The sequence below is a fragment of the Yamadazyma tenuis genome, chromosome 1 (assembly GCF_029203305.1).
Source record: "Yamadazyma tenuis chromosome 1, complete sequence".
In the NCBI taxonomy this organism is placed as follows: Eukaryota; Fungi; Ascomycota; class Pichiomycetes; order Serinales; family Debaryomycetaceae; genus Yamadazyma; species Yamadazyma tenuis.
In genome coordinates, this window is record NC_089461.1 from 609,391 (window position 1) to 625,858 (window position 16,468).

The following is a 16,468-nucleotide window of genomic DNA, read 5'->3' on the forward strand; positions in this document are numbered from 1 at the left end:
GATTTGCGCCAGCAGGTGCGGGTACGCACTAGCGATTTCTGCGAGACTGTAGCAAATAAACAAGTCGAAGGTAACCGCAAGAATATACCCATAGATAAGTCCTGGCAGGCCTCCAACCCCAACAACTGTGCTGAGAAAGGTGCCGATTGCAAGAGCTGAGCAGATGAGTGAGAACTGGAGAGCTGACGTGCTCCACACGTTGAATCGTTTTTCAAGGGGAGATTGGTGATTTGCATCCGATGATGCATCGTTTATAGCCGTGGAGGCCTCAAACGGAGTTTTCTCGGAAACAGTGAAACAGTTCTTGTCGGACATGGCAAGATTTTGTTGGTTAACCGATTAGCGATCGAGCGGAATCAGTTACTTTAATATGGAGAAAGTGATAACGATAAGAACAATAGGTCTTATTCTGAAAAACGTTAGCGGAATATATTGCTGAATCGGGCATGCCACCGGGCCGCGGGTCTGATAGCGGCACGGAGTGTGTGCAGCTTTTTCGTGGTTCTGCGAAGGTTTGGCACGGGTGCAGCGGTAATTGTCGCGCGAGCGGGGCCAGGGGGCTAGTTTTCCGGGGACTGAATCTGCCTATGCCGCATTCAATTACATCTCCCAATTCCGCTGATAACCCAAACAGTAATCTTGGCCTGTGGTTAACCCAACTGGGAATGATAAGACAACAAGTGCGGATTTTCTTTCCTCATCGCCAAACTTAACTACTTATAAAAGCACCCTCAAATCCTGGCTAGGACTGTAAGAATTCTGGATGTTGGACGACAAGAAAGACCAATTTGTGGTCGACATTGAGCATGATGCCGCGGGCAGCTTCAATAATAGCTCCGAGAAAACCGTCTCCGAAGATGTGTTAGAGACCACCCAATTCAAAGATTTCAACGATAAGTTGGATAGTGCCAAGTACGGCCAGACCAAAAGACGGTTGTCTAGTCGTCATGTGGCGTTGATGATCATCGGTCAGAGTATTGGAACTGGGTTATTTGTGGGGTTGCTGTCACCATTAGTGACATCGGGATCGCTTTCACTTTTTACCGGGTTTTTGTTCTACTCATGTTTTGTGATTTGGCCCATGATGCAGGCGGTGGCCGAAATGTGCTCATATTTACCAATCAAGGGATCCTTCTTGCACTACTCGGCCCGGTGGGTCGACCCGGCCTTAGGGTTTGCTTGTACGATTATTTATTTGTACACCTCGATCATGTTCTTGGCATTGGAAGCTACTGCCTTTGCCGGAGTGTGCCTGTTTTGGAGTGACGTAAATGCTGGTGTGTGGATCACCGTGGCTTTGGTGTCGACATTAATATTCAACGTTTTTGGAGTCAATTGGTACGGAGAAATTGAGTTTGTGGCTTCTATCACCAAGGTGTTATTGGTGGTGGGCCTTATGTTTTTCTCCTTGATCTCAATGTGTGGAGGAAACCCCAAAGGTGATGCTTATGGGTTCGGCAACTGGAGCAAGGGTGGCTTGGTGAAGGAATATCTTGTTTCTGGTACCACTGGTCGGTTTTTGGGATGGTGGAACGTGATGGTATACGCTGCTTTTAGTTGTGGAGGCCCTGATTTGCTTGGGATGATTGCCAGTGAAGTTGAGCGTCCACGGAAGACTATCCCAATGGCTGGTAGAAGAGCTTACATCCGTATCTATATTTTCTACTTGGGAGGTTTGTTCTTCATGAACTGCTTATGTGCGTCCACAAACCCAACCTTATTGGATGCCAGGGCCAACGGTAATTCGGGTGCCGCTGCCAGTCCATGGGTTATTGGAATTAAGGAGGTGGGAGTTCACGGGTTGGACTCGTTGGTGAATGTGGTGATTGCGTTGTCTGCCTGGTCCTGTGGAAATGGGTTCACGTACGGAGCCACCAGAACCGCGTACTCGGCCTCGTTGGCGGGATACTTGCCCCGTTTCTTCTCCAAATGTCTCAAGTCTGGATGCCCTATCTACTGTGTAATTGGGTGTATGGCGATTTCGTGTATAGCCTATTTGAGCATCGGAACCTCCACCGCAGTGGTGTTCAACTGGTTTATCAACTTGAGTACCACCGGAATTTTGTCCACCTACGTTTGTATTTGGATATGTTATTTCAAGTTCAAAAGGGCGTTTGTGGCACAAGGTTACGACTATGAAACTGATTCGACCTTTAAGCCTCCACGGTTTGTGCACCCATACATGACATATTTCGGGTTCTTTATGACGTTGGTGATCTTGTTATTCAACGGCTTTTGGATTTTCTTCCCTGGCCAGTGGTCAGCTGCCAATTTTTTCACGTCGTATTTTGCACCCATTCTTTTTGTGGGGTTGTTTGTGTTTTGGAAGGTGTTCAAAAGAACGCACTGGAGAACCGATTTGGAGGCCGATTTAACTACTGGAAAGGCGAGGATAGATAAAGAAGAGGCTATCGAGGAGGAGGAGTACGCAGCTAAACCACGGAAAAGTGGATTTTTGTGGAAATGTTATTATAAGTTTGCAGATATTTGTTACAATTAGGGTAATACACGAGATGAGAAAGGATACTGGTGGTGCGAAGCCAAGCCCCCGGCGACGAATGCAAAGCCTTCGCGCCAGCTGGGACGATCGCTTTAAGCTTCTTCTTTTGCAAAGCGACCACTATTAGTACCATTGTCACTACCATTGTCACTACCATTGTCACCCCTGGAAAAGACTGCCAATACCGGACCCCGCCTGACTTGCCTGCTATCCACTCCTTCCCATCTCATCACTTATCTGCGCACAAATAGTTTTCTTGGCGTCGATAAGCATCCCAACAAAGAAAACAAACCCAGACTCTGCATCTAGTTTCTGCGCCTACGCACAATTGCGCCGTATTGCCCAATCCGAGGAGCTGAATTACCCCCAAATAAATGGGATTCATTTACGGCGTTTTTTATAGCTCAACCTTGGGTGGGGTCCTACCCCAACAGCGGTAGTCAGCCGCAGAACCGGGAAACCTTTCACCTCCCACCGAGACTGGACATCCCCAATTCTGATCATCCAGGGAAATAGCCCTACCACCTCCTCATGGCACCCGTTTCACGTCTCGTTTATCTCAGGCGCTCATCTCTCAAATTTCCTCCGCCAGCCAGCGCCAAGCATGATCGCCGATGCAGCACCCAAATAATCCGTCCCCTCAGAAATTTTCAGGCATAACAAATTGGGCATCGGCTGCATATATAAGCGCACGATTTTCTACTTAGCTCATCGTTTACAAAAAAAACACTCATGAAGGACGACCACGAAAAGAACATCGATTCTAACTCCTTGTTGAGTAGACACACCGAGGACTATAACCTCACGATCTCTCGGTCCAATCCTTCGGGCCAAGTCGCCAGCGGCCACGAATTGAAAAAGGGCTTACACGCTCGGCATGTCAGTATGATTGCTTTGGGTGGAGCCTTGGGAACCGGTTTATTGATTGGAACTGGAAGTGCCTTGAAGGTCGCCGGTCCTGGTGCCATTTTGTTGGCATACGGGGTGGTGGGATTTGTGGTGTTCATGGTGATGTCGGCTCTTGGAGAGGTTGCAACTTTTGTGCCTTTGGCCGATGGGTTCACTGGTTATAGTAACCGATACGTGGACCCTGCGTTGGGTTTTGCTTGTGGATACGTCTATCTTTTCAAATATTTGATCATTCCTGCCAACCAGTTGGTGGCAGGTTCGTTAACGGTCCAATACTGGGTGTCTGCTGACAGGTTAAACCCCGGGGTATGGATTACGATTTTCTTGATTGTCATCTTGGCCATCAACATCTTGGGGGTGAGATTTTTCGGAGAAATCGAGTTCTGGTTATCGGTATTGAAGGTGATCACATGTTTGGGTTTAATCATCTTATTATGGGTCATTGCCCTTGGTGGAGGTCCCTCCCATGACAGAATTGGGTTTAGATTCTGGAAAGAACCTGGTGCATTTTTGATCTACAGAAATTCAGCCCAGAATGTGGTGATTGAAGGTTCTTTGGGTAGATTTGTGTCTTTTGTGTCAGTATTGGTGAATGCTGTGTTTGCCTTTTTGGGTACCGAATTGTGTGGTATTACTTTTGCTGAATGTAGAAGACCTCGTATGGCCATTCCTAAGGCCATCCGGTTGACTTTCTACCGGATTGTGGTGTTCTACTTGTTGTCGATTTTCTTTTTGGGTATGTGTGTGAGTCCAGAAGATCCATTGTTGTTGACTGCTAGTGGTAGTACTGCCAGTGCATCTCCCTTTGTGATTGCCATCAAAAACGCCCATATTTCCGGTCTTGACCATGTCATCAATGGGTGCATCATGTTGTTTGTATTGTCGGCTGCAAATTCCGACATGTACATCTGCTCCAGAACTGTCTACGGATTGGCTGTGGCTGGATATGCCCCCAAATTCTTCTCCAAGACCAACAGGATGGGAGTGCCATACTACGGGGTTGGTTTATCGTTTTTGTTTTGTCTTTTGGCGTACATGACTGTGCAAGATTCGGCTAGTGAGGTGTTCCAATACTTTGTGAATGTGGTGTCGTTGTGTGGTTTGTTGGCCTGGACGTCGCTTTTGATCATTCACATCAGATTCATGTCTGCTTGTAAAGCCCAGGGTGTTGACAGACAGAGAGACTTGAACTATAGGTCGCCTTTGCAGCCATATGGCTCGTGGCTTGCGTTGGTCATGTGTGTTTTGATTATTTTGATCAAGAACTTTACGGTTTTCTTGGGCCATCCATTCCCTTACAAGACGTTTATTACCGGTTACGTGGTGTTGCCAGTGTTTTTGTTATTCTACGGAGGCTTTAAGTTATTCTACAGAACTAAGCTTATCAACTCAGATGAGGTGGACTTGGCCACTTACAAAGACGTGGTGGATGCAGAGGAAGAATCATGGGCCGCTGAGGATGAGGAGGCTGAAGCCCTTAGACAGGCTAACGGAAACCCTAAGAACTGGAGCTGGTTCTATAATAAGATCTTTGGATGGATCTTCTGATTGTATAATATTATAATATTTGAAAGCTCACAATATACAATACCTAGCACAAAGTCTGTGCCACCACTCTGGATAAGCCGAAATAATGTGGAACATAGGGTATAAGAATGGCTGCGAAAGAAGTTGCGAAGAGAAGCTCAAAAGCTAAAAAGCTAAAAAGTCCACCACCACTGGCCGATGGTCAGAAAACCTGTATCCCTCCGGGGTAACATTGTCGATGACATTATAGTCGATGACGGTGGTGTTGGAACCTTGGGTATTGGAATCGATAGGAGCCCAAATAAAATCAATCACCGTCTGGTTATCGGTGGGTTCAAATCCAGTGTAGGTAGGTTCCTGACTATACTTCTGGTAAGCGATCACCCTAGTATCTGCCAAGTCCTTAACTAAGGTGGTGTACGATAAATCCGTGTCGATGGAGTTGAAGTCCCCTGTCAAAATCGTTTGGTAATCGTTGGGGATCTGACTGATCCACCCAGCAATCAACTCCGATGAGTGTTCCCGGGCCTCTTCACTGGTTTGGTCGTAGTGAGTATTAAAGTAGTTGATGTGCTTGCCAGTTTGAATGTGTTTCAATTCCGTCATGGTGACGATTCTGATGTTTGATGCACCCCAGCCTTTGGTGGGAATATCTGGAGTAGGACTCAACCATTTATAGGTTCCGTTGACCAAATCCCACACTCTGTTATCGTAGACAACGGCAGCATATTCCCCTTTCTCAACCCCATCATCTCTGCCCACGCCAAAGTAGGTCCAACCACTGGTAATATTGGTTTGGTTGTTGTTCAACCCTGCGATCACCTCGTCCAACATGTCCTTTTTGATTTCTTGCAACCCGATGAGGGTAGAAGAATTGGCAGATTGTTGTTGCAAAGTTTGGATTTGGCCATACTTTCTCACGTCCCAGGGCTGCTCGTGAGCGAATGGCTTGTTGGTTTTGACTCTCACATTTGAAGTAATTACTCTGAAGTTCAAGGGAGCTTCAATAGGGGCGGCTAAGCTGGTTGCGAATAGTAAGGCGGTGATTGCGAATTGAGGAAGCATTCTTGATGAGGAATAGGGTATACTACCTAGTCTAGTGCCTTTTATAGTTTCTCGAGATACCAACGTGTTAGTGAGGGCAACTACCACTTGTACATTAGGGTTCAGTACCTGGCTACGAATTCAGTGTTTTAGGTTCCCACATGTTTCTGAATCCGGAAAAATGTAAGCGCTTTGATTTGCCTTTACATTGTCAACTTCACGTGGACGGAAAATGCTAGTAGAGTCAAAGGGGCAGGCGGTGGAATGGACTACGAGAAGCAGTTTCGGTGATAGTTGGGTGTTTGCGGTGAATTGCAAGCTCTGGGTTAGAATAAGGAATTCTGACATCAGCAGCTAGTTTTCAAGACTCAGAGTTCCTGGTGACTTAAATGGCATGTGTATTACAACTAAAACACAGTTATATCCGCTGCCATCACGAATCATAAAGCCCTAATGGTCTTTCCATACCCCCGGATCACCCACTAAAATTGCAAATCCAAGTACAATGCAACCACACAGCTTGGCAAGGTGTGAACAATGAAACCTCAAGTACAAAGTTGCCGTTGGCCCCGGAAAAACGTGTAGGTTTGGATTGCAATAAAGTTTATAGTAAATGAATTATCCCCGTGGACCAGTTTGAGGTCGCGTCGCAGCCTATTAAGCTTCCTGATTTGGACTGATAATTAGCATGTGGGAATTAGGGTACAGGAGATGTTGTGCTACGGTTGTGTGCTTTGGGTGTAGCCTCCGGTGTGGGCCCAGTTGTGAGTTCATGTATCCTGTGGATATATTATGTTGCTGATTTGAGTGTTATGTTGTGTTTAGCTAATTGTAGGTAATAATTGTGAATTTTACAAAAAATATGGCTGCGAAAGAAAACGTTAAAGCAACGAAGATGAGAAGATATAATTGACGTATACTAAGAATGGTTGGCAGAATATACATGTAGCAAACAAGAACATAGGAGAATAAAATCCCAGGACGGGACAAAACGCACGGAAACGATCGTTAGTGAATGGCAGCATGCTATAGAGCTCAATGAATTCCTCGAGTGAATGCTAGTTTGATATAGAGCCCCATGACATCTGTCGTACAACGTTCTTCTGACATCCGACAGACCGCTCTCTACACTCACCAACCGGTGGGGCCGGAACTTTGCAGAACAAATCATTAACATAATAAATAAATAAATATCACTTATACTTCTTGCCCTCTAAATCAGGTAATGGGATCGCCTTCACCGTCACATAAGAGTTTTGCTTATTAGCAAGACCAGCATAAGCATTATACCACGCCGCAAACGCAGTGAGTAATCCAAACACACCTCCCGCTTTCTTCACTGGAACAGAATTCTGGAAGTCGGCTATTGCCAACAACAAAAACGTAATGGACAAAAAGAAGAAGATGGAGAAAAATGCCACCGTAGATTTCAACGTCAAAAGCATCAAGAAAAATGTGAATATAAACCACCCCAAAAGGAAAATAGCCACTGCAAAATGGAATTCTCGCTCATCCGTGTAAGCAGCTGAAATGCCAAAACTTTCAACATAGAATGCTGCCCACGCACACCAGAAACCCCCGTATGAAGACAAACCGACACCACCAAAAGTGTTGCCGACAGCAATTTCAAACATCCCAGCCACAAGCTGAGTGGCTCCTCCGTAGAAGAATGCCAACCCCACCACCACATTAGGGATGGTGACACCCCTGGCTTCAAGATTGATCAACGACAATACAAATGTCGTCAATGCAAAGGCACTAAGTCCCAAGGGAGAAGGGTTGGCCAAGTCATGCTTGGGAGGTGGCAGTAAACCTGGGTTAAAGTCACCCCCGAAAGCATCCACTAATTCCGACTTCAAGTATTTTTCATGGCCAAATTGAATATAGTCACCTTCGGTCTTAATTTTAGTGACAGAAGCTGGCACAAAGCTTGAATCGTTGTTGAGAGCAATTTGTTCCTTTACCGGGATTTGGTTTTCAATGTCAGACATGTTGTGAATTTTGTTAGCGATGCAAGAGGTGGGAGAAGAGGTTTTTTTATATAAAAGTCTGCCCCACAGGTCTCAGCAAATGCAGCCCACTTTTCGGAGTTTGAACATCTTACACAAAGTCGGCAGAGCCAACCGGTGATTCGCGGTGACGGTGGTGCAAGCTGCCGCGACCCTCGCCCCACCGCAAAACTCGGGGGTAACTCCGCAACCATATATATCAGCAGATCTCACCCACTGATGACTGCACCACATTTTTGTGGGGGTGGGCTATTGTGGCACTTCCCCAGATTTCGGAACTAATAGCCAAATCCCCGAAACTTGCACTGGCCTTCATCTTGTACTTGAACTTACTTACTGGTGGGCAAATTTTTTGAATACCGACCCTGGGCTTTTAAACACCGGGCTGCAATTGGCCCTAATGTAAAATCCGGCCAATATGCGGTTACGCGAGAACCCAAAAGTGAGGCACCAGAACACCGGGTCGAATGAACAGAAGTTCCCGGGTGATTAAGATACGGGACCCAAGTTCCGAATTGATTGATAAAACCGGACTTAGCAAGTCTGACAACCACCCAACAATTATAATTAGGTTCGGGGTCCAGGGTGCGAGCGACACTACGACATTGTGCGACAATCGGTGCAAGCACCTCTTGCACTCCCAGGTCTAATGTCGCGCAACCACGCCGTGTCGCGCTCCCACGACACTTTCACCACTGCTCCTGCCCAATTCATCCCATTTGTAAACACGCATTTGCATCTATTTAAGTTCTTGATTCCCAAAAGCCAAATTTCATCACCAACCATGGAAGACATCTCCCAAAGCATGGAAAACGTTTCCCTCATGGACGTCGATCCGCTCAACAAAGAGAACATCACGCCCATGCACTCGCCCAACTCCAAACGTCAATCCCCCTACAAATCGCCAGTCTCCAGACCCTCCATCAAGATTTCCACAAAGACCCAGAGACTATCAAATGTTTGCCAACTCTATTTCTTGGACTACTATTGTGACAAATTTGACTACATTATTAACAGAAGAGATAGAAGTGATAAGGTCATGTCATCTCTAAACCACCAAGATGGCCTCACCCCCCAACAGAAAAACTTGGAGTGGAAGAACTACGTGAGTAGAGAAAGAGCGTATTTGAGGAAAAAGCGGTTGAAGCCAAAACACAAAGACTTTGAGATGATCACCCAGGTGGGCCAAGGTGGCTATGGTCAAGTGTTTTTGGCCAGGAAGAAGGATACGAAAGAAATCTGTGCTTTGAAGGTATTGAACAAGGGTTTGTTAATCAAGTTGAATGAGACTAAACATGTTTTGACTGAAAGAGACATTTTGACCAATACTCGTTCCGACTGGCTTGTGAAGTTGTTATATGCGTTCCAGGATGCTGAAAAAGTGTTTTTGGCCATGGAATTTGTTCCAGGTGGTGACTTTAGAACCTTGTTGAACAATACTGGCTACTTGATTCCTCCACACTCCCGTTTCTACATAAGTGAGATGCTCTGTGCCGTGAACGCATTACATGAGCTTGGATACATTCACCGAGACTTAAAGCCTGAAAACTTCTTGATCGACTCTAAGGGTCACATCAAGTTGACGGACTTTGGGTTGGCTTCTGGGTCTATTTCCAAGGAGAGAATCGAAAGTATGAAGTTGAAGTTGCGTGATTTCTCGGACTACAAGACCAACTTCAACTTCGACTTGCCTTCCATTAACATCAACGAACGTCAGAAGATCTTTAAGAATTTCCAGACTTCCACCGCCAATTTCGCCAACTCAATTGTGGGAAGTCCTGATTATATGGCTTTAGACGTGTTGGAAGGTGCCAGTTATGACTTCACGATTGACTACTGGTCCTTGGGGTGCATTCTCTTTGAGAGTCTTTGTGGATATCCTCCGTTTAGTGGGTCTAAACAGGAAGAAACCTACTATAACTTGAAACATTGGGAGAAGACTTTGAGAAGACCTCAGACCAAGGATGGAAGGTACGTGTTCAGTGACCGGACTTGGCAGTTGATTACCAAGCTCATTACCAAACCCAGCTTGAGGTTCAAGAACTTTAGCCAGATTAAGAAAATGCACTACTTCAGTGATATGAACTGGGATACGTTGAGACAAAAAACTCCTCCCTTCACCCCCCAGTTGGACAACGAGGAGGATGCCGGATACTTTGATGACTTTGAGGATGAGGAATCTATGATGAAATATAAAGATGTGTTTGAAAGGCAAAATTACAATGAGAAGTTGTTAATGGGATCCAAGAAGCTCAAAAACTCCAACTTTATTGGATTCACGTTCAAACACAAACTGAACCCCAACAATAAATTCGCCGAATTGAATACGAATATGAACTCCAATCCGTTGGCAACCTTATACTAATGAATAGATATGTAGAGATTAGCTTGTATTAATGAATTAACTTGAAATGAGAACTTACTTAATTAGCATGCAGTTATTTTTCTAGTGCCCGGAGCCTCACATGCCCCATACAAAATCTGCTCGTATAAGGACTACAAACGTAGTGACCTGATATTTGACTGGTTTTAACAAAAAAATGTGCAATTTGCTATGTCTCACCTGTGGTCCAATTTTGACTCCCATTTTTTTGAGACATTTACCTTGTATATAATTGTGAGACATTCGTTGGACGTGAGAGTTATCATCAGAATTGGATCAGTGTCGCTGGGAGTGAACAGTCCACATATACTGTCAGAGAGCAATGGGTGCAAATACAACATCAGTGAATTTTTCCAAGCCAGAGGCGTTCTAATGGTCTCTGTATCTTAGTTTAATATTTGTATCCAAAAGTACCTTAAATATCCACCAATTTCCCAGCCGGGACCATTCATACCATCACTACTTGAGTGCAGACAGAGATTTATGCCTCTTGCTTCCACACAAAGTCGTCCTCTATCTTCTTCTCCACAAGTTGTCTGAACTCAGTAAAATTGGCACCTGCAATTTTGAACCCGTTATCCATAACTTCAAACAACTCCTGTTTGCTAAACTCACCCTTTGAATCAGCGTAGACGATTTTGCTTGGCTTACTATCAACAATCGAAAACACCAACAAATGGTGGGATTTTGAGTGTATAAGGTCAGAAAGTTCAGGAGTATTTATAATCAGCTTATCCTCCAGAACAGATTGGCTCACGCCGATGAACGACTCATACAAGAAGATATTGGAGTCCAACAATGCAAAGTAACAGCAATTGATGATGTCTGTAAATTCAATGTTAAATACCTTCAAATCGTCCACGGTATTTTCAAAATTGTTGATAACGACGGCGTCAGTCTCGAGGCTCAACACCTGTACGACCACCTGGATGAGTTGCCTGGGATACTTGTGCCTTATAATGAGACTTGATAATATGGATCTCAACTTGTCAGTTAATAGGTTTTCTCTGGTATTGGCGGTGCCAATCGAAGGTCTCAATATAATTTCCAAACTTGCTAAATTTGGGAGTTCCTGCTTGATTTTGGGTTCTATAGGACCACTCACAGACACCAACACCTTGGTACGGCCGTTGGTGAGTTCGGCAGACCCATCCACATTCTCCAAAACAGATGTTCTCAAGAGCATGGTTGAAGAAAGGTTTTTCTGGTCTTTCATCGCGATGCGCGCTGGTTTATCGTTTGCACAAGATGAGCTACGAAGATGACTTGATGAACGATTTCGAAAGCGGGTCAGACGCAGAAGAAGACATCCATCATGAGCAGCAAAATGACGAAGAAGACCTTGATACCAAGCTCACCAGCTTGTTGACTTCTCCTATCTCGTTGGAAAACCAACTCGGTCTGTTGGATATGGACAAGGTGGTAGATCCTACCAAATACCTTCAAATCATGCAATTGACATCGCTCATCCACCTGAAGTTGTCACAATTCGACTCGCAGGAGTCTGACTACCTTAAGTTGATTTCTTACTCAGACTACGAAAACGAAGAGTACAGGTTTTTAATGCAAATCAACAAGTTGATCAATATCATTCAGTATGAACTGGGCTTTTTATTTGGGTTCATCAAGCAGAAGTACCTGGTGGTGTTTCCGGAGCTTGTCAGTATCATCACCAACCCGGAAGATTTCATTAAAGTGGCAGAGTTGATCAAACAGGACTTGGTGAGTATTCGAGACTATGAGCTGCATCTCAAGCAGTTCCTCACCAGCGACAAGATATTGGTGCTTATAATGAGCGGGCTCCAGAGCGTCAAAACCCAGTTCATACTTAACGAGGCCGACTTCAACGCCATTTTGAACGCCTGTACTGAGTACAAGAAGTTGCAACAGTTGCTAGCAGAGTTGTCTAGTTTCATTCGGACTAAGCTCATAAACTTTACCCCGAATCTTTCCAGTTTACTAGGTCCCGTCACGTCAGCACAGTTGCTTATACAGACGGGATCTCTTCAGCAACTCAGCTCAACTCCGGCTTGTAATTTGGCATCTCTCGGTGTGAAAGAGCTCTCTTCCACCACCAAAAGAATCAACTCTTCCGTACAAATGGGTTACTTATACCACAACGAAATCATCAAATATCTTCCTCCCGACACCACCAAACTGGCCCTTCGGATTCTCAGCGCCAAAGTCACCCTAGCTGCCCGAATTGATCTTGCCAAATCGAGCCCCAACGGGGAATTGGGCAAAAAGTATAGGGATGAGGTAGTGGACAAGATTAATAAGCAGCTCCTACCCCCAGAGGCCTCAGGAATCAAGCCCTTGCCCAAGCCCACCGAGTTCAAGTCAAAGAGAAGAGGAGGACGAAAAGTACGTAAATTGAAGCAGAGGCTCCAGATGTCTGAAATGGCGAAGGCCCAGAATATCCTCAAGTTTGGTGAGATGGAAGACAGTTATTTGGATGCGTTCGGCAACGAGGTCGGTATGGGGTTGAGTAAGGACCCTAGTGTGAAAGCCAATGCCAATACCAAGGCCACCATTTCCAAGGGCATGAAGTCCAGGTTGGGTAATGATAATAACGAGAAGAAACGGCATTTGGACTCGGTTCTTGATGAAGACTTTAGCTCCATCTTCCAGATGTCCAAGAAAACGACTGCTGACACCGCCTCTCCACCACTCAACAAGTGGGTAAATGGGAGTATGAAGAAGTAGTCCCTCCAGCGGTTCCTTTTGTATGTACCATATGTAATACTATTCTACGCTTTTAGCATCTTTTGCCAGATTTCAATCGCGACTTGACTCATTGGCAAAATTTTTTTTTCAGCATTATATGATAATAAGCTTATTCAGGAGGAATCTCAAGTATAATTTATTTTCGTATAAGCCCTATAGTTACATCCGAGTAGTCACCCGAACTTATAAGTACACAGCCTGCCGAATGTCTGAGGAACCAAAGCACCTTGAACCGGTGAGTGCTCAAGAGCCTCCCAAGAAAGAAAAGACAGCTAAAGAATTGGAAAAAGAACGGAAAAAAGCCGAAAAATTGGCCAAGTTTAATGCAAAAAAGGCCAAACAAGCTGAAGATTCCGCTTCTAGTAAAGATAAGGTTGAAAAGAAACCCAAAAAAGAAAAGAAGGTGGTGGAACCAGCTCCTGAATTTGATGATAAAACCGTTCCTGGTGAGAAGAAGATATTAGTATCATTGGATGATCCAGCATTCAAGGCCTACAGCCCCAAAAACGTCGAAAGCTCATGGTACCAATGGTGGCTCAAAGAAGGAGTGTTCGACCCCGAATTTGATGCCAATGGAGATATTAAACCTGAAGGTTTATTCTCCATTCCTAGTCCTCCACCAAACGTTACTGGTGCTTTGCACATTGGACATGCTTTGACCGTTTCGTTACAGGACGCTTTGATTAGGTACAACAGAATGTTGGGGAAGACCGTTTTATACGTTCCTGGTTTCGATCATGCTGGTATTGCAACCCAATCAGTTATTGAAAAGAGAATTTGGGCCCAAGAAAAGAAAACCAGACATGATTATGGAAGAGAGCCATTTATCCAAAAGGTGTGGGAGTGGAAAGAAGTGTATCATGCCCGTATCAAGGACCAATTCATGAAGTTAGGTGCTTCGTACGACTGGTCCAAAGAAGCGTTTACCTTGAGTCCCGAATTGACGAAGGCTGTAAATGAAGCTTTTGTCAGATTACACGAAGACGGAACCATCTACAGAGCCAATAGATTGGTCAACTGGTGTGTGAAGTTGAATACTGCCATCTCCAACTTGGAAGTTGACAATAAAACCATCACTGGTAGAACTTTGTTGTCTGTTCCTGGGTACGAAAAGAAGGTTGAGTTTGGTACTTTAACTTACTTCGCGTACCAGGTTGAAGGCAGTGATGAAAAGCTTGTGGTTGCCACCACCAGACCAGAAACCATCTTTGGTGATACTGCCGTGGCTGTGCATCCAGATGATGCTCGTTACAAGCATTTACACGGTAAATACGTTATCCACCCATTTGTTGACAGAAAGCTTCCAATTATCACTGATGGTGAAACTGTCGACATGGAATTTGGTACGGGTGCTGTGAAAATCACTCCTGCCCATGATCAGAATGATTATGACACTGGTAAGAGAAACAACTTGGAGTTCATCAATATCTACACGGATGAAGGTTTGTTGAACGCAAAGTGTGGTCCCGAATGGGAAGGTACCAAGAGATTCGATGCCAGATACAAGGTTATTGAAGAGTTGAAGAGTAAGGGCTTATTTGTCGAACAAAAGGATAACGAAATGGCCATTCCAATCTGCTCCAGGTCCGGAGATGTGATTGAACCATTATTGAAACCTCAGTGGTGGGTCAACCAGCTGGAAATGGCCAAGGCTGCTATTGAAGTGGTCAAGAGTGGTGAATTGAAAATCACACCAAAGGTGTCTGAAGCTGACTACTTCAGATGGTTGGAAAACATTCAGGATTGGTGTATCTCCCGTCAATTGTGGTGGGGTCACAGATGTCCAGTATACTTTGTGAACATCGAAGGTGAAAAGAACGACAGAATGAGCAATGACTTCTGGGTCAGTGGAAGAGACGAACAAGAAGCTCTTGAAAAGGCTACTAAGAAGTTTGCTGGTAAGAAGTTCACTTTAGAACAAGACGAAGATGTATTGGATACCTGGTTTTCGTCTGGATTGTGGCCATTCTCTATTTTGGGATGGCCCAACCAAACTGTTGATATGGAAAAGTTCTTCCCTATGTCGTTGTTGGAAACCGGCTGGGATATCTTGTTCTTCTGGGTCACTAGAATGGTGTTGTTAGGAGTGAAGTTGACTGGAAAGTCTCCATTCTCCGAAGTGTTCTGCCACTCTTTGGTCAGAGATGCTCAAGGTAGGAAGATGTCCAAGTCTTTGGGTAACGTCATCGACCCTAGTGATGTGATCTCTGGTATCAGCTTGCAAGCATTACACGATCAATTGCTCGGTGGTAACTTGGATGCTAAGGAATTGAAGAAGGCCATAGAAGGGCAGAAATTGTCGTATCCAAAGGGTATCCCTGAATGTGGTACGGATGCCTTGAGGTTTGCTTTGTGTTCCTATACCACTGGTGGAAGAGACATTAACTTGGATATTTTGAGAGTTGAAGGTTACAGAAAGTTCTGTAACAAGATCTACCAAGCTACCAAGTTTGTTTTGGGAAGATTGGGTCCTGATTACGTTCCCCCAGCTTCTTCCAAGTTGACTGGTAACGAATCATTGGTGGAACAGTGGATTTTACACAAATTGACCAAGGCTTCTCAGGCCATCAACAAACAATTTGAAGCAAGAGAATTCTTCGAAGCCACAAACTCTGTCTACAACTTCTGGTACGACTTGTGTGATGTTTATATTGAAAACTCCAAGGCCTTGATCCAAGACGGTTCTGATGTACAAAAGAAGTCTGCTCAGGACACATTGTACACTTGTATCGACGGGGCATTGAGAATGATACACCCATTCATGCCATTTGTCACCGAGGAAATGTTCCAAAGATTACCAAGAAGAGAAGGTGAAACCATCAAGTCTATTGTGAAGGCTCCTTACCCTCAATATATTAAGGAGTTTGATAATGAAAAGGCTTTGGATGCTTACAATTTGATCCTTGAAATTGCCAAGGGAGCCAGATCCGTGTTGGCACAATATAACATCTTGAAGAATGCTAAGGTGTACGTTGAATGCCAGGACTCCCAAATTTTGGCTATTGCAGACCTGCAAAAAGAATCGATTGTTTCTTTGATCAAGGGTGTGGAAACCATCAAGGTTGTCTCTTCCGGTGCTGAAGTCGAGTCTGGTTGTGCTTTGCAGTCTATCAACAAGCAATGCACTGTGCATGTATTGGTAAAGGGACAAATCGATTTGGATGCAGAAATTACCAAGGTGGAAAAGAAGTTGACTACTATCAAGGACCTCAACAAGAAGAACGAAGAAGCCATTGCCAAATTTTCTGAAAAGACCAAACCTGCTGCCAAAGAGTTAGCGTTCAAGAAATCTGAAAACTACGCTGCCGAGATCGAAGGCTACGAACAGACCATTGAAATCTTACAGAAGTTGAAGTTGTAAATAATTAG

At 44.7% G+C, this 16,468-nt stretch overlaps 7 protein-coding genes across 7 annotated transcripts; 4 read left to right on the forward strand and 3 right to left on the reverse strand. All coding sequences in view use genetic code 12, as the record gives it.

Annotated features, from left to right (window-relative positions):
• Positions 1-763: 763 nt before the first annotated feature.
• On the forward strand, positions 764-2,500 carry PUT4 (Proline-specific permease; the record flags this gene model as incomplete). Its single annotated transcript, XM_006687733.1, has 1 exon — positions 764-2,500. One exon carries the CDS (start codon positions 764-766, stop codon positions 2,498-2,500), a length of 1,737 nt encoding a protein of 578 aa, XP_006687796.1.
• Positions 2,501-3,232: 732 nt separating this feature from the next.
• DIP5 (amino acid transporter) lies at positions 3,233-4,957 on the forward strand (the record flags this gene model as incomplete). The annotated part of the gene is made up of 1 exon (XM_006687734.1): positions 3,233-4,957. One exon carries the CDS (start codon positions 3,233-3,235, stop codon positions 4,955-4,957), a length of 1,725 nt encoding a protein of 574 aa, XP_006687797.1.
• A 144-nt stretch (positions 4,958-5,101) lies between these two features.
• PSN45_000307 (uncharacterized protein) lies at positions 5,102-6,001 on the reverse strand (the record flags this gene model as incomplete). The annotated part of the gene is made up of 1 exon (XM_006687735.1): positions 5,102-6,001. One exon carries the CDS (start codon positions 5,999-6,001, stop codon positions 5,102-5,104), a length of 900 nt encoding a protein of 299 aa, XP_006687798.1.
• A 1,172-nt stretch (positions 6,002-7,173) lies between these two features.
• Positions 7,174-7,971, reverse strand: mug86_1 (Meiotically up-regulated protein 86 protein; the record flags this gene model as incomplete). Its single annotated transcript, XM_006688697.2, has 1 exon — positions 7,174-7,971. One exon carries the CDS (start codon positions 7,969-7,971, stop codon positions 7,174-7,176), a length of 798 nt encoding a protein of 265 aa, XP_006688760.2.
• Positions 7,972-8,773: 802 nt separating this feature from the next.
• On the forward strand, positions 8,774-10,354 carry DBF2 (serine/threonine-protein kinase dbf2; the record flags this gene model as incomplete). Its single annotated transcript, XM_066157437.1, has 1 exon — positions 8,774-10,354. One exon carries the CDS (start codon positions 8,774-8,776, stop codon positions 10,352-10,354), a length of 1,581 nt encoding a protein of 526 aa, XP_066013534.1.
• A 499-nt stretch (positions 10,355-10,853) lies between these two features.
• On the reverse strand, positions 10,854-11,558 carry RRP46 (exosome non-catalytic core subunit rrp46; the record flags this gene model as incomplete). The annotated part of the gene is made up of 1 exon (XM_006687736.1): positions 10,854-11,558. One exon carries the CDS (start codon positions 11,556-11,558, stop codon positions 10,854-10,856), a length of 705 nt encoding a protein of 234 aa, XP_006687799.1.
• Positions 11,559-11,620: 62 nt separating this feature from the next.
• On the forward strand, positions 11,621-16,460 carry VAS1 (valine--tRNA ligase; the record flags this gene model as incomplete). Its single annotated transcript, XM_006687738.2, has 2 exons — positions 11,621-13,054; positions 13,251-16,460. 2 exons carry the CDS (start codon positions 11,621-11,623, stop codon positions 16,458-16,460), a joined length of 4,644 nt encoding a protein of 1,547 aa, XP_006687801.2.
• Positions 16,461-16,468: the final 8 nt, after the last annotated feature.